This window comes from Rhinatrema bivittatum, chromosome 8 (assembly GCF_901001135.1).
Source record: "Rhinatrema bivittatum chromosome 8, aRhiBiv1.1, whole genome shotgun sequence".
Classification (NCBI taxonomy): Eukaryota; Metazoa; Chordata; class Amphibia; order Gymnophiona; family Rhinatrematidae; genus Rhinatrema; species Rhinatrema bivittatum.
Window position 1 is genome coordinate 255445527 of NC_042622.1, and position 21923 is coordinate 255467449.

The window sequence follows — 21923 nt, forward strand, 5'->3', positions numbered from 1 at the left end:
GTAATACCAAGTCGGATCACCTTTTTGTGTTGTGGAATGATGCAAAGAAAGGACACAATTACGTGGTGGTTGAAAGAAGCTATTGGATTTGCGTATATCTGTCAGGGGCGTTCAGTATCAGAGGGCTTAAGAGCTCATTCTCCTCGTTCCCAGGCAGCATACTGGGCTGAATGTCAACAAATGTCACCGCAGGAGATTTGCAGGGTGGCCACTTGGAAGTCTCTGCACGCTTTCGCCAAACATCATTTGGATGTCCGGGCCCCAGAGACTGGGGACTTTGGAGTCAGTGTACTTCGAGCAGGACTCTTGAGGTCCCACCCCGTTTAGGGAAGCTTTGGTACATCCCAGGAGTCTGGACTAATCTGGGTACATATAGGGAAAGGATAATTGGTTCACACCTGCTAATTTTCGTTCCTGTAGTACCATATAGCAGTCCAGAGTCCCACCCATTTGAGGTAGGGAGTCTTTTGGAGAGTCCACTTCTTTTGTTATGGTACTTAATCTGAAGAATGGCACAGGTTTTGTTTGGTCCTTCAAGTTTTGTTTTGTTTTGTTTTTTTTATGGGGACATGTTTAACTGTTTTTTAGGTTTCCTTTGCTCATTCAGGGTTTTTTTTGATTGTTATTCTAATATCTTGGCTTTGGTACAAGTCAATACTGAGGGACTGCAGGAAGCATGCAAGGCTATATGGCAGTGTCAGTAAAACTTTCTCTGTCTCCATCTGCTGGAAGGGAGGCATAAACCTAGGAGTCTGGACTGATCTGTGGTATTACAGGAAAAAAATTAGCAGGTAAGAACGAATTTTCCTATATTGCTGTGCACATCTCTGGAAAAGAGGGACTGGGGCACATTGCCATGTGTGGGACTAGGAAGGAGGTACAGTCTTGCTACATGGCTCCTGGAGGTGTGGGGAATAGGGGGCACTTGCCATGGGTGAGTCTAACAAACAAGCTGATACAGGTGGAGCACATTGTTGGCCCGTGATTGGCCACGCGTTTTCGATGCGCTATTCTTACCCCTTATACAGTACGGGGTAATAGCGCGTCAAAAACGCGCAGCCAACCACCTCCCCCAAAACTAATAGTGCCCGCAACATGCAAATGCATGTTGATGGGCCTATTAGTTATTCCCGCGCCATACAGAAAGTAAAATATGCAGCCAAGCCGCACATTTTACTTTCAGAAATTAACGCCTGCCCAAAGGCAACTGGCGTTAATTTCTGCCGGCACCGGGAAAGTGTACAGAAAAGCAGAAAAAACTGCTTTTCTGTACACCCTCCAACTCAATATCATAGCGATATTAAGTCGGAGGCCCCAAAATTTAAAAAAAATTAAAAATTCAAACAAAATTAAAAAATTGTCCTGCGGGTCGGAAGACACGCGCTCAATTATGCCAGTATCTGTTTTCCGAACCCGTGGCTGTCAGCGGGTTTGAGAACAGACGCTGGGAAAATTGAGCGTCGGCTGTCAAACCCACTGACAGCCGCCGCTCCTATCAAAAAGAAGGCGCTAGGGACGCGCTAGTGTCCCTAGCGCCTCTTTTTACGGCGGGCCTTCATTTAAATACTGGATCACGCGCCCAGAAGAGTGGCCTGGGCACACGGGAGAGCGGGCGCTCACCTCGGAGTGCCGGCTCTCCGCCGATTTTACTGTATCAGCCTAAAAGATTGGAGGGGCCTTGCAATATGTGAATCTGAGAGTGTGTGTGGAACGCTTGCATGCATGGCTTTTGGGTGGGTTGGTGGGTGAAGAGAGGGCCCTCACTGGGTGTGGTCCTGGGAGTTGGGGGGCGGAGGGACTTCTGTTACCCTCTGACCCATTTTTCATGTCTCCCAGGAGGAGCAGAAGACGATGAAGTCAAAAATGCGAGAAAAGGTGCGTCCCAAAATGGGGAAGATAGACATCGACTATCAGAAGCTACATGATGCCTTCTTCAAATGGCAGACAAAGCCCAAACTGACCATACATGGAGACTTGTACTATGAGGTGAGGCTGCGGCTCTTCTTTTTCTGTGTGTCCTACTTCATGAGATGAGGTGGCTTATTCGCTGTGCTCCTCTGGGGGCTATTCTGGGCTCCCTCACCAAACTCAATGCCAGTATCTTACACCCATCCTCTGCCTCGTTTTGCAGATCACCAAAATCAATGAAAACAAGTGTTTGTCTGCCTCTCTCCTCTCTTCTGATCTTTATAAAGTAAAAATGTCTGCAGAATCTGTTTTTTATGAGAGAGGAATGCAATGACTGTGAACAGCACATAACTGTCCTCCACTAGGGATAGAGCACTCTCAATAGCAGGACCCATCAACTGGAACTCAATGCTGCCTGAACTACACTTGGAACCATGCACACACAAATTAAAAAAAAAATTGAAAACGTGGCTCTTCAAGCTAGCCTACCCCCCTAATCCCTACCTTCTCCCGCGGGTGCCCTTTCTCTACATGACTTTGTTTATAGACTCAATTTTATAATATAATATATATATATGTTATCAACAAGTTCTCAATATAATATTATTTACCCCCCTCTGACCATGCTATGTAACTTGCTTTCAAATATGACCAATATTACATAGTTTCTCCTATATAGATTTATATATACTTATATATGTCTCCCTCAACAGTTATGTACTCTCTGCACACTGTTATATACCTTCCTCTTACCATGCCATGTAACTTGCAACTTGTAACTTGTACATGCTTTCAAATATGACCAATGTGTACATAGTTTCTCTTATATATATTTATATATACTTATATATTTCTCCCTCAATAGTTATGTACTCTCTGCATACTAAGTTATGTACCTTTCCCTTACCATGCCATGTAACCAAATCGTTCCATGTATCTTCTATATCTTTGTTATACGTTAATTGTAAACAGATACGATATGCAAACAGTTATCAGTATATAAAAACCTTTAAATAAAATAAATCTTTTGACACTATGTCCACTACTCCGTTTCCCGTAGGGTAAAGAGTTTGAGACACGGCTGAAAGAGAAGAAACCTGGGGATTTGTCAGATGACTTGCGTATTGCTCTGGGCATGCCCGTGGGGCTGGTAAGTAACTTAGGGCAAGGCCTTGTCTGAGCCACAAGGCACATTCTTGGTAAAATCGTCTCCTGCAGTGCCAAATAACAATAGCGCTTTCTTAGTATACGGACAGGTGAATCCAGAACCAGTGGGTTATGCATTTCTACCAGCAGATGGAGATGGTGCAAAGCTGACATCACGGTATATATACCCCTGCACTGACATCAGCCCACCAGTATTCTCTATCTCCAGCAGATGGTGGATGTGCATCTCCCGAATGGGGATTGCTTAAAAATTTTAAAGGAGAAAAGAAGGAAATTTTAATTTGCCCCGCTCTCCTTTGGTGATAGCTTATAGTCCCTCCCTCAGTCAAGAAATCCTGAGGTGATATCCTTGGATCCTTCCCTCAGATGAGTGCCTTGGTCCGTTAGCTTGTTTTCAGCCGGCGTGGCCTTAGCTGTAAAAAAAAAAAAAACAAAAAACAGCTGAAAGGCAAGCAGGTGCAGGAAGCCGATCGATGCAGGTAAGGTCCTTGCTCTCTCCCCCTGCAGCTGAAGACCAAACTTGAACTCAGCTGGATGGACTTGAGTTCAGGTAAAAAAAAAAAAAGAGAGAGGGGGGGAGTTAAGTAGGGATTCTTCTCCCCTCAGGTCTCCTTGTTCGGCGCACCAATCCAACATTCATTCCCGCCTCCAAGGGAGCTTAGGGAACGTGGGCAGCTTGGTGGGTTGAGCAGCTTTTTTCGCTAGGCCCTGCTGTCAGGCTTGAGTTTGCTGTGTGGTAGGCCGCAGTAGCATTTTTGCGCGGTTTCTCTTGCGCATTAGTCTACCCTTTTCGGTTATGTCTGTTAGTGCTTTTGCGCCCGGCAGTGCACCCAGTTTGTGCACCTAGTTGGGTGCGTTAGGGGTGCCTATCTGGGAGCTTAGTTGTGCGTGTGTGCACTTGCGTGCATTTATTTAAGTGCACTGTCTGAGGGTCACGATGGGAACTCAGTTTTCTGCGCTTATTTGGAACACTTTGTGTGTGCCTAATTTTTGGGCATATAAATTTTGGGCATCAATTCTTTTGCAGCGCTAACACAGCTGGGCACAGTGTTATAAGATGCCTGTTAGAGCATACTGACAACCTGATGGCACCAATAGCAAAGAAGCCTAAGTGCTGCTTGCCCTTTGTGCTGCTTGCCATATTTGAGCATCTCAGTCTAGCTTTGGTAATAACAGCCAGGTGTCAGCTATGGCTTAGAAGTTGGCTGGCTGATGCAATTTCGAATTCTGACCTTATGATACTGCTCCTTGAAGGTTCACTCTTGTTTGGGAGCTTGTTTGGGGGAGGTTCCTCGGTTACCAGAAGATAAGAAACAGATGCTGAGCTTCTCCAGCACGAGAAATCGTACTAGGGGTTTCAAACATTTTCACCATTACAGCTTTTTGGAGGGCTTGACCTTTGGGTAGGTCTCAGTCCTTTTATCCCAGGCAGCCCAGATGGGGCATAGGCTTGGGTAGTGGAGTTCCCCCCCCCCCCCCCCCCCCCCCCCACTGGAGGTGTTCTGACCCACCCCCAGGAACAGGAGATGAGGTCGCCTCTCCCTTTAATTGGAGGTGTGTCAGTCACATCACACCAGTGGGTTCTGGAGGTGATGAGAGATGACTCTACTCTAGAGCTTCACAGTGTCACCGGGACGTTTTCATGGTGTCTCCCTGCAACTCTGCGCAGAAGAGGCAGGCAGTGGAGTGTACATTGTCAAAGCTCCTCAGCCTGCGGGCTGGAGTTCCAGTGCCCACAAGAAAATGCAGGACGATATTCAATTTCTTTTGTTGTGCCCAAGAAGGAGGGCTCTTTTCACCCCATCCTAGATCTCAAAGGAGTCAACCATCATTTGCGGGTGACTCATTTTCACATGGAAACCTTATGTTCAGTGATAATGGCAGTACTGTTGGAGGAGTTTGACGTGTCTGGACTTGTCAGCGGCATACTTTCCCATCCAGGTAGAGCATAAATGATTTCTGCAGTTTTTGGGCAACATCAGTTTCAAGCGCTGCTTTTTGGTTTGGCCACCACGCCCAGAACATATTCCAAGGTTGTTGTGGTGGTGGTGGCAGAGTTGAGAGAGGATGGGATTCTGATTCACCCGTACTTAGACGATTGGCTGATTCAGGCCAAGAGTCTAGAAGAGAGCCTTCAGGCCTCGCGCAAGGTGATTCCTTGTTTCAGGAGCTAGGTTGGGTAGTGAATCTAACCAAGAGCAATCTTCGGCCATCCCAGACCTTAGAGTTATCTCGGTATTCAGTTCGACACGAAGCAGGGCAGGGTGTTCTTGCTGGAAGGCCGTATTCAGAAGCTGATGGCACTGTTGCTTCTATTGACGAACACCATGTGTCTGACATTCTGGTCTTCTCTACAGGTACTCGGATTGATGGCACCAACTCTGGAGGTGGTGGCGTGGGCAAGGGCGCACATGTGCCCCGTTCAGTGCACTCTGCTGGTTCGTTGGAGCCCACAGTCTCAGGGCTATTCGATTTGGCTTCTCCTTCCAATGGAGATCTGCATACAACTACAGTGGTGGTTACAAGTGGATCTTCTAAGAAAGGGGATTTCCCTGTATGTACTCGGATCAGTCCAGACACCTGGGTTCATCTCCCCCTATCCAGCAGATGGAGACAGAGAAAAAAAAAACCTCGCTGACACCGTATATAAGCAACCTTGTCACCTGCAGTTCGTCAATATTTCTCTGTCTCCAGCAGATGGCAGAGGCTGTTAATCCTGCAATTCTGTAGTTGACTAATTTTTTTCTTTGAGCCTTCCACCCGGGGGTTTCTTTTATTTTTTTAGAATCCTTAGGGTTCTTCCTGTCCGGTTGAGGCGGCTGAGCCGGGGGTTGGTACCCTTGTGTGTGCTTGGTCTGGACCCCCGTGAGGTGTAAATCTGGTTGTCCAGATCCCTCCCTTCACGAGGCCACTGAGGCGGCAGCAGGCTCTTTACAAGAATTTTTTACAAGAATGTTTTGGCTAATTTTGCCTTTTTTCAGGGCAGGTTGTTCATTTTTACTAAAGCTAAACAAAAAACTGTTTGCACCGGAGCGACTTCCTCCCCTTAAGTAGGAGCTTTTTGTGGGACTGTGGTTGTTTGTTTGTGGGACCTTTTCTTTTGTCATGGTGAGTACTTTCAGAGAGGATTTTAATTTTCTCTTCCTGCTCGCGGCAGGGCATGCCATTCATGCAGCTCTGATTCTTCCTGGCTTAATAGGTTGGGGTTATGTGCTAACTGTGCCGACTGCGGGGAGGGTTTGTCTGTGGCTCCTTCTCCTGCTAAACAGCATCGAGTATTGTTGTCTTTTGGACCCGCTGCAACTTCTTTTTTACCTCACCCGGCCGGCGCAGAAACTGTGGCCATTTTGGATTTTGCCGTGGCAGTTCCTGCATTGCCGGGGGAGGGTCCTCCATCTCTGTCTCTGGTCTGTTCCAGGTTGGGGAACGGGCAGGGAGGGCTAGAAGGGGAGGAAAGCTCTGGTTTGCCTGTTTTTCAACCAGACCATGCTGGTTTTTGATGCAGGGAGGCTTTTCTCCACAGACTTTGTTTTGTTACTTCATGATGCCTATATGGCCAGACAGAAAGCGGCTTGGGGGACTACACAGCTGCAGATTCCACCAGTCCAGCCCACTGAGGGTCCTTCGGGGGGGTCCCAGGAGGTCTCCTATGCCCAGTAATAGGGTTCCCTCAGCACAGGGCTTGACTTTTCACCCGCATGGTGATGCAGCTGGGGCGATTGATCCGGAGGACGCTATCATAGCTCCTGGTGGTACTGGTTCGGGGTCTGGCCAAGCTCCCCTGGTGGCTCCGGTTATTCTTGCTACCGAGAATGCGGGTCAAGGGGATAACCCTGTGTCTCTTGTTCATAAGGCGGAGGATCCTAAGGTGGTCCGCCTTTTTAAAAGGGAATAGCTGGACGTTTTGCTTCCCTCGGCTTACCAGGTTCTTAGGGTTAAAATGCCTCAGGAGAACCAGGATTTGGATAGCGAGGATGCCATCCAAGATCCTCCAACTTCTTTCCCTTACCGCAAGTCTGTTAGGAAAGTTAGTAGAAGAGGAATGGGGGAACTCCTGATTCTGGTTTAAAGGTTGGCAGAGCCATGGGGAAACTTTACCCTCTACCAGAACAGGATTTAGAATTTTGTTTCTCTCCCAAAAGTAGATGCGGCAGTGTCTGCTGTGACTAAGCGCACCACGATTCCGGTTATCGCTTCGGCCGCTTTAAAAGATCTACAAGTTCGTAAGATGGAGTTACACCTTAAAAGGATTTTTGAGGTGGCGTCCCTGGGTTTGCGTGCAGTGCTTTTGTTCAAGTTTCTTGCAGCATGCTTGTCTCCGGTGGGTACAGTAGCTTCAAGATAATTTGTCTCAGGTGTGGACGCGGATACGGCTGAGCATGTGGAAGCAGCTGTGGCTTACGGTGCGGATGCCCTCTATGATTTGGTGCGTTCTTCCTCCAGAGTAATGGCTTCAGCTGTGGCCGCCTGAAGGTTACTTTGGCTCGCAATTGGGCAGCGGATGTTTCCTCTAAGGCACAATTGGCATCCTTGCCTTTCAAAGGTAAGTTCTTGTTTGGCGAGGATCTAGAGCAGCTGATCCACTCTCTTGGAGACAATAAAGTCCTCAGGTTACCCGAGGATAAATCGAAGGGTAAGAGATTTTTTCAATCAAGGTCTCGTTCCCTGTACGTACCAGGATCAGTCCAGACCGAGGGTTGTTCCCCCCTCTACCAGCAGATGGAGTCAGAGCAAAAACTAGGAGGGCGCTCTCTCATAAGCTGGAGCACCTTCTGTAATCCTCCAGTGTTTCTCTGACTCCAGCAGATGTGGGTCTCACCTTCGGTTCCCCAGTGTCTTTAGAGAAGTTATAGTTTAGAAATTTGTTTGTTTTCTTTTCTCTGACATCCATTGGATGGATCATAAGTAAAAAAAAAAAAAAAAAAAGTTAATTGTAACAGAGAGGATGTCCTCTGTGGATGTTCTGCTAGGACTTGCAGGCAGAACGTTTGCTCAGTGGCAGACTTGTCTTTTTATTGCGCTTTACTGTTTCTGTCTTTTGGGGGTAAGTTGTATATTTTCCCTCCTTACAGGTGTTTATTTGACTGCCTTAGGGGTGAAAGCTGGTAGTCCAACCTCTCCCCCTCGACCCGCTGCCTGAGAGGTCATTTCCTCGGGTCAGCTAGAGTTTGAGACGCGGCATTCCTCTGACTCTTACAAAAAAAAAAGGGTGGTTTTGGCTGCAGGGCAAGCGCAGCTTTCTTACTGCCTGCAGTCTCTGGAGGTTTTTGGACTTCGGCTTACCTCCATGCCGCGTCCATCGCGATGCAGTGCATGTGGTGAGCCCAGGTCGAGGCTCTCACGTGACGGCCTGTGTGCCAGGTGCCTCCCCAGCAGGGAGGGCACCTCGAGGCCTCAGGGGCGGTCTGTTTCACGCGTAAACGCGCGCCAGGCTCAGGAGAGGTTGGCTCCGGCGGCCATCTTGAATTCTCACACGGATGCTCCAGCGCGGCCAGCCCCCCCCCCGATGACACAGACCGAGATTCTTTGCCGCCGGTCCTTACTCCGGCTTATCTCCCAGAAGGAGAGCCGCCATCAGGGGATCCCCCTGCCCCTCCCTCTACCATTCCCCCTCCAGAACCCTTCTCGGCTGAATTTATTTTGCTAATGCACAATGCCTATTTGGCAAGGCTTTACCAGCACCAGGACCCTGCCCTAGCACCCCCCCCCCCCCCCCCTCCAACCAAAGTGATCAGACTGGGGGACCCTTCAGATCTGGCAGGGCTTTCTCAGGGCTCTGTACAACCTAGGGGTAGGTACAGCACCAGGTTTGCCTCCAGCCCCAGGGGCTCCTTTAGGGTGCTGTCGAGTTCGAGCAGGGTCCCGCCCGACTCGGCCTGTTTCCCCCTCCCCCGGTGGTAGCGGGGGTGGACCCAGACTTGGATGACCCTAGTCTTTTGGCGCACGTGGAGGGAGATGACCCTCGGGTCCTGTGCCTTTTTCAGAAGGACAAGTTGGACTTGCTTATTTCACATGCCCTGACAGAATTGCATATCGAGGCTCCCCAGGAGTCCCCTGGACCCAGTACTGCGACACAGAAGAAGGGAGACCCGGTTATTGCAGGCCTTCTGCCTCCCTCAAAGACCTTTCCTTTTTATCCTATGCTTCTCCAATTGTTGTCCAGGGAGTGGGACACTCCGGACGCCTTTCTGCGGATCGGCAGAGCGATGGAGAAAGCTGTACCCACTCCCAGAAGAGTCCCTGGACCTGCTGAAGGTACCGAAGGTGGATATTTCCGTTACGGCAGTCAAGAAGAGGACAACTATTTCAGTAACTGGAGGAGCAGCCCTCAGAGACCTGCAGGACTGCAAGCTTGAGGTTTACTTGAAGAGGGTTTTTGAAGTATCTGCCCTGGGGGTTAGGGATGCAGAGAGCAGGTCTCCGGTGGGTCCAGCAGCTGCTCAGCACACAAGAACTTCCGCCAGAAGAGGCTCAGCAGGCGGAACGACTTGAGGCGGTTATTGCCTATGGGCGGACGCTCCCTATGATCTTCTCTGAGTCCTGGCCAGGTCCATGGTTTCAGTGGTCTCAGCTAGACGCCTCCTCTGGCTCAGAAACTGGTCGGCAGATTCTTCTTCCAAGTCTCAGCTGGGCTCTCTCCCCTTCAAGGGTAGGTTAGTGTTTGGTGAGGAGTTGGATCAACTCATTAAGTCGCTTGGAGAGAATAAAGTACATAAATTACCAGAAGGTCGTCCTCTGACCTTGGACGTACAGCACCACGCGATACCGTTTCAGAGAACAGCGTCATTTCCACCAGGCGAGGCCAGCCCCTCACAGACCGCACTCTTCACGATCACAGTCCTGGTCTCATTCCTTTTGGGGACGACGGCCAGTTCGAGACGCCCTCTTCCCCCAGGGGGGCTTCTGCTAAATCCTCCCAATGAAGTTTTGCCAGCCCACTCCTGGACTCCTCAGATCGGAGAACGCCTGACCGTTTTCTACGAGATCAAAATAACCTCAGACCAATGGGTCTTGGATATTCTACGGCACGGATACGCTTTAGAGTTTGCTCGTCCTCTCAGACAGGTTTGTCTTCTCCCCGTGCGGATTAAGAAAGCCGGGCGCAGTGCTGCAGACACTGGAGCGTCTCCTGGATTTGGGGGCCATTCTCCCTGTGCCGCTACCAGAGCATGGGTCTGGCCATTATTCCGTCTACTTCGTCGTCCCCAAGAAGGAAGGCTCCTTTCGACCAATCTTGGATCTCAAGCTAGTCAACAGGGCTCTCAGGATTCTACACTTCAGAACGGAAACCCTTCTTTCAGTTATTGCTGCAGTTCACCGGTGAGAGTTCCTGGCGTCCCTGGATTTGACAGAGGCTTATCTTCACATTGCCATCCTAAAGGACCATCAGCGCTTCCTTCTCTTCAAGGTTCTAGGACAGCATTTCCAGTTCCAGGCCCTGCCATTCGGCCTAGCGACCGCTCCCCGCACCTTCACCAAGGTAATGGTGGTGGTGGTGGCGGTGACCCTGCAGAAGGAAGGAATCCTGGTCCATCCCTATCTGGACGATTGGTTCATCCGGGCAAAGTCCAGGGATCTGTGCCAGCGGGCGGTCGAGAGAGTTTTATCCCTCCTCCAATCACTCGGCTGGGTTGTCAGTTTTGCCAAGAGCAGCCTTACTCAGTCACAGTCCCTCAACTTCTTGGGAGCTCATTTCGACACCAAAGCGGGCACGGTCTCTCTTCGCATGGATCGGGTTCAGTCCCTCCTCAGTCAGGTTCAGCGCTTTCGGGACCTCCAGCTTCCAACAGCATGGGACTGTCTCCAGGTGCTGGGCTCCATGGCCTCCGCAATAGATGTAGTGCTTTGGGCGTTTCCCACATGCAGCCCTTAAAAAGAGCGTTACTCTCCCGTTGGAAGCCGGTGTCTCGGGAGTTTCAGACTCCTTTGCCGATACCACCCTTAGCCAAGGACAGCCTGGACTGGTGGCTCAAGCTCTAGCATCTGCTCCAAGGGGTGGACCTGGAGGTCCAGCAATGGGTGATTATTACGACCGACGCCAGCCTCGCCAGATGGGGGGGGGGCAGTGTGCAGACAGCAGTCGACGCAAGGTTGATGGACATCCAGTACAGGCAGCTTGGCCCATCAACTGACTGGAGACAAGAGCCGTTCGTCTTGCACTGAAGCACTTCCTTCCCCTAGTCCAGGGTCGATGAGTCCGCATCCTCTCCAACAACGCAACGACAGCGTACATCAACCGTCAGGGAGGGACAAGAAGTCTCCATGTTGCTTGGGAGATGAACAAGATCATGCCAAGGGTGGAACTCCACTTTTCCCGCCTGGCGGCGTCTCACATTGCGGGAGTCGACAGTGTTCAAGCAGATTTTTTGAGTCGCCAACACTTAGACCCTGGGGAGTGGGAACTGTCCCAGGAAGCAGTGTCACTCTTCTTCACATGATGGGGGACTCCCCATCTGGATCTCATGACCACTCAAAGGAACGCGAAGGCATCGTGCTTCTTCAGTCGCAGAAGAGAACACGGCGCAGAGGCTGTCAATGCCCTAGTCCTCCTGTGGCCATGGAATCTCCTGCTCTACATGTTCCCGCCTTGGCCCCTGGTGGGAAGGGAGCTCCAAAGAATAGCATCACCAGGGGTCAATGATCCTGGTGGCCCCAGAATGGCCTCAACGGTCGTGGTTTGCAGACTTGGTCAATCTAGCTGTGGATGGCCCGCTTCGGCTGGGACATCTACCGAATCTGCTGCGACAGGGTCCTGTATTTTTCGACCAGGTAGATCGCTTCTGTCTAGCGACCTGGCTTTTGAGCGGCGCCGACTGAGAAGACGGGGTATCCGGAGGCAGTTATCTCCACACTTCTTAAGGCTAGGAAGACTTCCACCTCCATATCATATATCCGGGTCTGGAAATTTTTGAGTCTTGGTGCCAATCCACGCAACTTTCTCCACGCCATGCGACCATATCCCAGATCTTGTCTTTCTTACAGCGAGGACTGGAGATGGGATTAGCCTACAATTCCCTCAGAGTTCAGGTGTCAGGCCTTGGTGCTCTCGTTCATCATCGGGATGGATCTCCTCTTGCGACACACCCGGACATAGTTTGGTTCTTGAAAGGAGTAAAGCATGTGAAACCACCGATCTGCAATCTGTCCTTTGTGGAGCTTGAATCTGGTTCTTCGAACGCTAGGTGGTCTGTCTTTTGAACCTCTGAAAAGAGCTACCCTCAAGGAACTCACTCTCAAGACAATTTTCCTGGTGTCTATCTGTTCCGCTCGCAGAATCTTGGAGCTGCAAGCCTTGTCCTATAGAGAACCTTACCTACGTTTCACGGATTCGGGAGTATCCTTGGGTACTGTACCATCATTACTACCAAAAGTGGTCTCCCTTCATTTGAATCAGTCAGTGGAACTACAGTCATTCCAGGACAAGGAGTCCAAGGAACTTAGATGCCTCAATGTCACGCGCATTCTCCTTCGATACCTGGAAGCTACCAATGACTTCTGTGTGTCCGATCACCTCTTCATCCTCTGGAGTAGTCCCAAGAAGGGAAACAAGGCTTCTAAGACCACCATTGCCTGCTGGCTCAAGGAATGAATTTCTACTGCATATGTTGGCACTGGGCGTCCACCGCCAGATGGTATAAAGGCTCATTCGCTCTGGGCAGAAAGCCGAGCGGTCTCTCCGCAGGAGATTTGCAGAGCAGCTACCTGGAAGTCGCTACCTGGAAGTCGTTGCACACCTTTGCACGTCACTGTCACTTGAATCTTCAACCACCGATCATGGGCTCTTTTGGAGCTCAGGTCATTCGAGCTGGGCTATCAGTGGCCCACCCTACTTAGGGAAGCTTTGGTACATCCCACGGTCTGGACTGATCCTGGTATGTACAGGGAAAAAAAATGATTCCTTACCTGCTAATTTTCGTTCCTGTAGTACCGTGGATCAGTCCAGACGCCCACCCTAAGATTCTTTGGGGGTTTTTGTGGGGAAACACTTTTCAGCTCGACTGTCTAATCTTTCAGGACCGGTATGGGACTGACTAAGAGTTCTTGTTGCAAGTTGCATTTCTACGGGTTATTATAGTTCACTTTATATTGATCCAGCCAAGGTTTTTCTTTCTGGCTTTGTTATACTTTATACTGAAGGATTACAGAGGGCGCACCAGCTTATGAGAGAGCACCCTCTCAGTTTTCGCTCTGACTCCATCTGCTGGTAGGGGGGGAACAACCCACGGTCTGGGCTGATCCATGGTACTACAGGAACGAAAATTAGCAGGTAAGGAATAATTTTCTTTTTGCGATCAGACAGAAGGTCGTGGCCTACCGTGGTATGCCGGTACCGCAGAGACAGTATTTTCACGGGGGCAAGCATGGGGACAATCCTTTCATGGAGCCAGAAGGTCCTTTAGGGGATCCTCTGGTGGCTTCTCAGCAGGAAGTAAGTCTACCCAATGATGCCAGGCTGGTCCATTCCGTCGTTCCTATTATAGGAGGTCGCTTATGGCACTTTTACGACGAGTGGGCCAAGAACACTCAGGACCAGTGGATTCTCAATGTGATGATAAACGGTTACGTTTTAGAATTTGCTCATCCCATATGGGAACTTTTTCTAATTTCCCCATACAGCTATCCGGTCAAGCGAGCGGCAGTACAACTGGTTATGTCAGTTAAGTGCGGTAGTACCAGTTCCCAGAGCAGAGCTGTCAGGGAAGATACTCCATTTATTTTCTGGTCCGCAAAAAGGAGGGCTCGTTTCGGCCGATATTTGATTTAAAGAAGGTCAAAGTGGCAAAACTGAAGGATGGAAACCCTCAGGTCAGTCATAGCGGCTGTATGCAAAGGAGAATTCCTGGCTTCCTTGGATCTCATGGAGGCTTATCTACATATTCCCATCCATCAGGACTCTCAGCATTTTCTCCGTTTCATGATTCTGGGTCAACATTTTCAGTTTCAGGCTCTTCCGTTTTCTCGCCACGGCTCCGCAGACTTTCACAAAGGTGATGGTGGTGGCAACTTTCCTTCGAAAGGAGGATATTCTAGTTCACCCATATTTGGACAATTGGTTGATCAGAGCCAAGTCAGAGTCTCTATGCCACAAGTCCTTATGAGTTTTCGAAGTCCTACAGTCCCTAGGTTGGGTAGTGAATCACGACAAAAGTCAGCTATCACCAACACCAACTTTGGAGTATTTAGGAGCTCGGTTCAAGACTCTTATAGGCAGAGTCTTTCTCTCTCAAGATCAAATCTTGAAATTTCAGTCCCAGATCCGCTGGTTGGCAGTTGCAGGTATCCACGGTCTGGAGCCACTTAGAGGTACTTGGCTCGATGGCCTCCAAGCTGGACTTGATTCCCTGGGCGTTTTCCCATATGAGACCACTACAGACGGCATTGTTGTCCCGCTGGAAGCCAGTATCGGAAAGTAGCATATATAAATCAGGGCAGAACCAAAAGCAAGGCAGTTGCTCTAGAGGCGCAGAGGTTGGTGCTCTGGGCGGAACAACATCTAGAGAGATTAGCGGCCGTCTTCCGATTCTTCAGTCACCGAAGACAGTATGGGGCCGAAGGGGTTGACTCTTTTGTTCTACCATGGCCTTAGGAAGTTCTACTATGTTTTTCCTCCATGGTCACTGATGGGCAAGGTTCTACGTTGCATAGAAAAGCATTGCGGAGAGGTGAATTCTGGTGAGACTGGAGTGGCATTGGCGTCCATGGTTTGCGGATCTGGTCAACCTGGCGGTGGACGGCCAGCTTCGCTTCGGCCACCTGATGCGTCTTCTTCACAGGGTCCTATATTTTTCAACCAGGCTGTTCGCTTTTGATAAGCGGCATGGCTTTTGAGAGGAGACATTTAAAAAGGAAAGGTTACCCAGACTCGGTAGTCACTACATTGTTAAAGTCTAGAAGGAAGTCTACTAACCTCTTAGGTTCGGGTATGGAAGATTTTTGAGTCCTGGTGTTCTGTCAGAGGAATTCGCCCTCTTAGGGCCTTAATTCCTGAAATATTATCTTTCTTACAGGATGGCTTCCCCCAAGGGCTTATCGCTTAGTTCTCTTAAAGTGCTCTCTCCGTGGCAAAATTGAAGGTTCCTCTATTTCATCTCATCCGGACGTGGTTTGTTTTCTTAGAGGTACGATGAATCTTCATCCTCCAGTTTGGAAATCTTGTCCATCCTGGAACCTTATTCTAGTTCTTAAAGCTCTGTGTGAACCTCCCTTCGAGCTGCGTACGTTAAAGGATTTGACACTTAAGGTAATTTTTCTCGTCGCCATTTGTTCGGCTAGAAGAATTTCTGAGTTACAGGCGTTATCTTGTCAAGATCCTTCACTTCAGATTTCAGAATCCGGAGTTCCTTTACGGACGGTACCTTCCTTTTTACCAAAGGTGGTTTCAGCATTCCATTTCAATCAGTCCGTGGAATTTCCGGCTTTTCCTATCTTAACGGCATTGGATCCTAATGCGAGGGAGCTCAAACGTCTAGATGTTCGGAGAGCTTTATTGCGTTACCTCGAGATTACCAATGACTTTAGAAGGTCCAATAACCTCTTCGTGCTGTGGAGTGGTCCTAATAGAGGCTCCAAGGCTTCTAAAGACGACCCCGCATATATTACATGGGGTTATCTAGTTCCAGAAGGCTTGCATGCTCACTCCACACGTTCGCAAGCGGCCTCATGGGCGGAATCTCAACTTGTTTCCACACAGGAAATTTGCAGAGCGACGTCTTGGAAGTTGCATACTTTTGCAAGGCACTATCACTTAGATGTCGGGGCTCCGGCAAACCCTTCCTTTGGTGAGAGTGTTTTGTGAGCGGGACTCTCCAGGTCCCACCCTGCATAAGGGCTTTGGTACATCCCAGGTGTCTGGACTGATCCAGGTATGTACAGGGAAAGGAAAATTGGTTCTTACCTGCTAATTTTTGTTCCTGTAGTACCACGGATCAATCCAGAGCCCGGCCATTTAGAAGGGGGTTATATTAAGGGAAGAGTCGCCGGCTCAGCTGTAAGATTGTTCTCTGTTGCATTCCAAGTTCTTGTTAATTGTTTAATGGTTCCATATTTTTTTGATATTATCTGCTTTGATATAGATATATACTTACGACCTGCAGGTGACACGGTCGCTTAAATATGGTGTTCCCTGTACGTACCAGGATCAGTCCAGACAGTGGGTTATCTTCCCCTTCCAGGAGATGGAGTCAATTAGAACTTTGAAGGATGCTTCCTTATAAGGTAGTGCACCCTCTACTAATCCTCAGTATTCTCTTGACTCCAGCAGATGACAGTGGTGGCTTTCGTTGCCCACTGAGATGACTAGAAAGCTATTTTAGGAATTTTCTCTATTTTCCTCAGCTTTCCTTTCTTTTGGATGGATCAAGTCTAATTTAAAAAAAAAAAAAATCTTTGAATTTTGAATTTTCTGAGGGAATTATTTGGAGAGCTCTCCTGTGACCTCCGCTCCAGTTTTAGTGGGAGCATTCTATTGCTTGCAGGCAGTACTATTTGCAGCTCTCCCCACCCCTCCCATCTCTGTTGTCTGGGTACATTTGTTTTTATTTCCTTTTGACAGGTTATTTCCTCTCTCCGGGGTGCAAGTCGGTGGAGCCGTCCTCTCCTCCTGTGGCTGCTATCCGACCCGCTGCCCCTGAGACGCCGGTTTCCTCGGGGCAGCCGGCACAGAGAGGCGTTATTCCTCCGTGCCTCTATCTGTGGGTTGCTGAGGAATAGAGAGCAGGACTGAAGCGGAGGCTGTTACCCGCTTCTTACAGCCACGAACCTGGTGAGCGTGAGGAAGAACAGGCTGAAGCGGAGGTTTTTCCCGCTTCCCGCAGCTTTAAACCTTGCCTGTTTCTCGCGTTAAGAACAGCTGGTTCCCTCGCGGCTCCGTCGGGGTTCCCCATGCCTCGTTCGTCCAGGTGCTGCACTTGTGGAGAGCCCAGGTCGAGGCTTTCCCACGAGGGGATTTGCACAGCTTGCCTCCCTGGTGGGGAGGGACCCTCTCAACTGCCGGGCCGCTCTGGTTCTCATCTTCTGGCGCACCTCGACGCTCAGGGGCCAGCCCCAATCACGCTGACCGCGGGAACAGTGGCCATTTTGTCTCCAGACTCTACTTCCCCTGCGCTAACAGGAGAAGAGCAGGATGCGCCTATTTCATCTCAGCCACCGGTTTTGACATCCGTTCCACCTCTGGAGCCTTTTCATCCGTCAGGGGATCTTCCCACTCTGTCTCCATCAAGGCCACCTCAGTTTTCCATGGATTTTGTTCTCCTGCTTCACAATGCTTACCTGGCCAGGATGGGCCAGCACCAGGAATTTCTGGCGGGACCTCCTCCTCCTAAGGTACCCAGAATGGCTGATTCCACTGAGGTCTTGGAGTTCCCAGACCATGGGGAGTGCCCAAGGGTCAGCGGTCCCGGGAACAGGGGTGCCTCCAACCACCTCAAGCGCTCTGAGGGTCCGTTTGGTACACCACTCTGCGGGGGGGGGGGGGGGGGTCTGTTCCTCAGCAGGACCCGGATCCGGATGAACCTTCAACTACGACTCAATTGGAAGGGGATGATCCTAGAGTCCTGCAGATCTTCCAGAGGAATGAGCTGGACCCCTTCATTCCACATATCCTACAGGAATTGGACATTGAGGCCCCTCAGGACCCGCCTGTGCCTAATCCACCAGCGAAGAAAGGGGACCCCCTTCTGGCTGGTCTACATCCGCCGTGTAGGTCCTTTCCTTCCCATCCCACGTTCCTTCAACTGTTATCTAGGGAATGGGATTCTCCGGAGACCTCCCTCAAGGTCTGCAGAGCCATGGATAAGCTATATCCTCTCCCAGATGATTTCCTGGAGCTTCTTAAGGTGACGAAGAGAACTACCATTCCAGTAATGGGTGGTGCAGCCTTGCGAGATCTTCAAGATCGAAAGCTGGAAGTTTATCTTAAGAGAGTTTTCGAGGTGCCCGCCCTGGGAGTCCGGGCGGCCATTTGTAGTTCCTTCGCTCAGCGTGCAGGCCTCCGCTGGCTTCAACAGCTGCTCAGCTCCCAGGAGTTGCCTCCTGAGGAAGCACTTCAGGCAGACCTACTGGAGGCAGTCATAGCATATGGAGCAGATGCTCTATATGACATTCTGAGAGTATTGGCCAGATCTATGGTTTCTGCAGTTTCGGCTAGATGCCTCCTCTGGCTTCGCAACTGGTCGGCGGATTCTTCTTCCAAGTCGCAGCTGGGATCCCTACCCTTCAAGGGCAAGCTACTATTTGGGGAGGATCTGGACCAGATTACCAAGTCCCTCGAAGAGAATAAGGTATACAAGCTGCCAGAGGATCACCCTCGTTCTTTTAGGTCTTTTAATTCCACTAGAAGCCGATTCAGGAATCAATGTCGTTTCTGCCAGGCAAGGACTGCAACTCCTCGTCAGCCGTCCTCTTGATCTCAATCCTGGACTCAGTCCTTTCGTGCCCGAAGACTGCCCCGCTCTGGTCCAGCCCAGGGGACATCCTCCAAGTCTTCACAATGAAGCTATGCTGGCCCACTCCCCGATCCCCAGGATAGGGGGACGTCTCCCTTTTCTATGAGGAGTGGGTCAACATCGCATCAGATCAATGGGTCCTGGATATTCTAAGACATGGCTACGCGTTAGAATTTGCTCGGCCGCTAAGAGACAGGTTCCTCTTCTCTCCATGTGGCCCAGTCCAGAAACAACTCATAGTCTGGCAGACACTCGACAGGCTTCTGGCTCTCGGAGCGATTCGTCCCGTCCGTGTCTCCCCCCCCCCCCGGAAGTAGGCCGGGGTCATTATTCGGTATACTTCGTAGTCCCCAAGAAGGAAGGTTCCTTCCGCCCGATCTTAGATCTCAAGATGGTCAACAAGGCCCTTAAGATTCCCCACTTTCGGATGGAAACCTTGCGCTCCATGATAGCGGCGGTACATGCCGGAGAATTTTTGGCATCCCTGGATCTGATGGAAGCTTATCTACACATTCCCATTCTCCAATCGCATCAGCGTTTTCTGCGATCCAAGATTCTGGGACAGCATTTCCAGTTCCAGGCTCTACCCTTTGGTCTTGCGACCGCTCCTCGAACCTTCACGAAGGTGATGATAGTAGTATCTGCCGCTCTCTGGAGGGAGGGAGTCTTGGTGCACCCATACCTGGACGACTGGCTCATTCGGGGAAAGTCCTCAGCCCAGTGCCACTGGGCTGTCGACAAGGTGTTGACGCTTCTTCACTCCCTCGGTTGGGTGGTCAACTTCGCCAAGAGCAGCCTTTCTCCATCTCAGTCTCTGGACTTCCTGGGGGCGCATTTTGACACAGCACTGGGCAAGGTGTCTTTGCCCCCGGATAGGGCTCATACGCTCATAGCTCAGTTACAGCAATTCATCGGTCTCTCGCTTCCAACAGCGTGGGATTACCTCCAGGTCCTGGGATCCATGGCTTCCACCATCGATCTGGTCCCCTGTGCGTTTGCATATATGCGTCCCTTACAGTGCGCCTTGCTCTCCCGCTGGAAGCCGGTGTCTCTTGACTTCCAAGCCATCCTTCCTCTCCTGTAGGGAACCAAAGACAGTCTCTCATGGTGGTTCAATCTCCAGGGTGTTCCTTTGGACATCCCGAAATGGGTAATCGTCACAACAGACGCCAGTCTTTCTGGCTGGGGAGTGGTGTGTCAGATGAGTTCTGCACAAGGGAAGTGGACGCCATCCCAAACAACTTGGCCGATCAATCGCTTGGAGACCAGAGCAGTGCGTCTGGCATTGAAACACTTCCTACCTCTCTTACATCATCGCGCAGTCCGAATACTCTGACAATGCGACCACTGCGGCCTACATCAATCGCCAAGGGGGCACGAGGAGCCGGCATGTCTCTCGGGAGAGACAGGTTGATGGCGTGGGCAGAGACTCATCTCTCCCGCCTAGTGGCTTCCTACATCGCAGGCGTAGACAACGTTCAAGCCGACTATCTCAGTCGTCAACATCTAGATCCCAGAGAGTGGAAACTCTCAGAGAAGGCGGTGAATCTCCTATTCCACAGATGGGAGACCCCCTATCTGGATCTAATGGCAACCTCCCGGAATGCCAAGGCAGCTCGGTTCTTCAGTCGCAGAAGAGAGTATGGCGCAGAGGGAGTGGATGCCTTAGTCCTCCCCTGGCCCCGTCACGTTCTCCTCTACATGTTTCCCCCTTGGCCTCTGGTGGACAAGGTGCTCCGGAGAATAGAGTCCCACCAGGGTCCGGTAATGCTGGTGGCGCCGGAGTGGCCCCGTCGTCCGTGGTTTGCAGACTTGATCAACCTCGCAGTGGATGGACGTCTTCATCTGGGTCACCTTCCACGCTTCATCAACGAGAGGGAACTTCCCTCTCCTCTCACCCGGATATCATCCGATTCCTCAGGGGAGTGAAGCACGTGAAACCCCCAGTCCACGCTCTTTATCCTTCATGGAGTCTCAATCGCGTTCTCTGAATCTTGGTCGGTCCACCCTTTGAACCCATGTGTTCCGCGACCCTCAAGGATATCACTCTCAAGACGGTTTTCCTGGTAGCTATCTGTTCTGCCTGCAGAATCTCAGAGCTTCAAGCACTCTCGTGCAGAGAGCCCTACCTTCGTTTTACGGATTCGGGAGTTTCCTTGCGCACTATGCCTGCTTTTCTGCCCAAGGTGGTTTCCGAGTTCCACTTGAATCAGACGGTAGAGCTTCCGTCCTTATTAGCGGATGCATCGGCGGATCTACGCAAGCTAGATGTCAAGCGTATCCTCATTCGCTATCTGGAAGTCACTAATGATTTTCGCTTGTCGGACCATCTTTTTGTTCTCTGGCATGGTCCGAGGAAGGGGGCCAAGGCGTCGAAAACTACCATTGCTCGCTGGCTGAAGGAGGCGATCTCTGTGGCCTACATTGGAGCGGGTCGACAACCTCAGGTGGGTGTCAAGGCGCATTCTCTTCGAGCTCAGGCTGCTTCCTGGGCAGAGATGCAATCGGTCTCGTTCCAGGAGATTTGTTGAGCGGCAACTTGGAAATCGTTACATACCTTTGCTCGTCATTATCGTCTACACATACAGTCGCCTACTTTTGGCTCCTTTGGCTCTAGGGTCATTCGAGCAGGGCTTTCCGGGGCCCACCCTACGTAGGGAAGCTTTGGTACATCCCACTGTCTGGACTGATCCTGGTACGTACAGGGAAAAGAAAATTATTCCTTACCTACTAATTTTCGTTCCTGTAGTACCAAGGATCAGTCCAGAAGCCCTCCCTGACTGTTTTATTGGGTTTGGGATTGCCTCTCTCTCCTCAAATTGTTCTTCAGTGCCTTTTTTCCTTTGGCTGGTTAATGGTTCATTCTGCAAGTTTGTTGTTTGACATTGTTTTGTGCCTTTTTCACACTGTTATTTGTTACTTAATTCTATTGTTCTTGATCCATCCTGATTTTCCTCTTTGCTTTGATATACTCCATACTGAGGATTAGTAGAGGGTGCACTACCTTATAAGGAAGCATCCTTCAAAGTTCTAATTGACTCCATCTGCTGGAAGTGGGAGATAACCCACTGTCTGGACTGATCCTTGGTACTACAGGAACAAAAATTAGCAGGTAAGGAATTATTTTCTTTCGGTGAGGTTTTTTCCTCTGTCTCCATCTGCTGATAGGGGGAGATGAACCCAGGTGTCTGGACTGATCCTTGGTACTTCTGGAACGAAAATTAGCAGGTAAGAACCAATTTTCCTTTTCCCTAAGATCTTCGGATTGGCTAGTACTCACGACGAAAGCGAGCCTGCAGGATTGGGGACTTCATTGTCAGGAGTTGACAGCACAAGGGCACTGGAGTACAGAAGAGTCCAGGAGCATCAATTGGCTGGAAGCCCATGCCCATGCTTGCGATTCGG

At 50.3% G+C, this 21923-nt stretch overlaps 1 protein-coding gene across 1 annotated transcript in view; it reads left to right on the forward strand.

The window, feature by feature from the left end:
* Positions 1-21923, forward strand: part of SF3B2 (splicing factor 3b subunit 2) — a 329817-nt gene that overhangs the window by 200861 nt on the left and 107033 nt on the right. Inside the window, exons 13-14 of the mRNA XM_029614631.1 lie at positions 1837-1986; positions 2969-3058. Of these exons, the coding sequence (XP_029470491.1) occupies positions 1837-1986; positions 2969-3058 (240 nt within the window). The remainder of the gene's footprint in view (positions 1-1836; positions 1987-2968; positions 3059-21923) is intronic.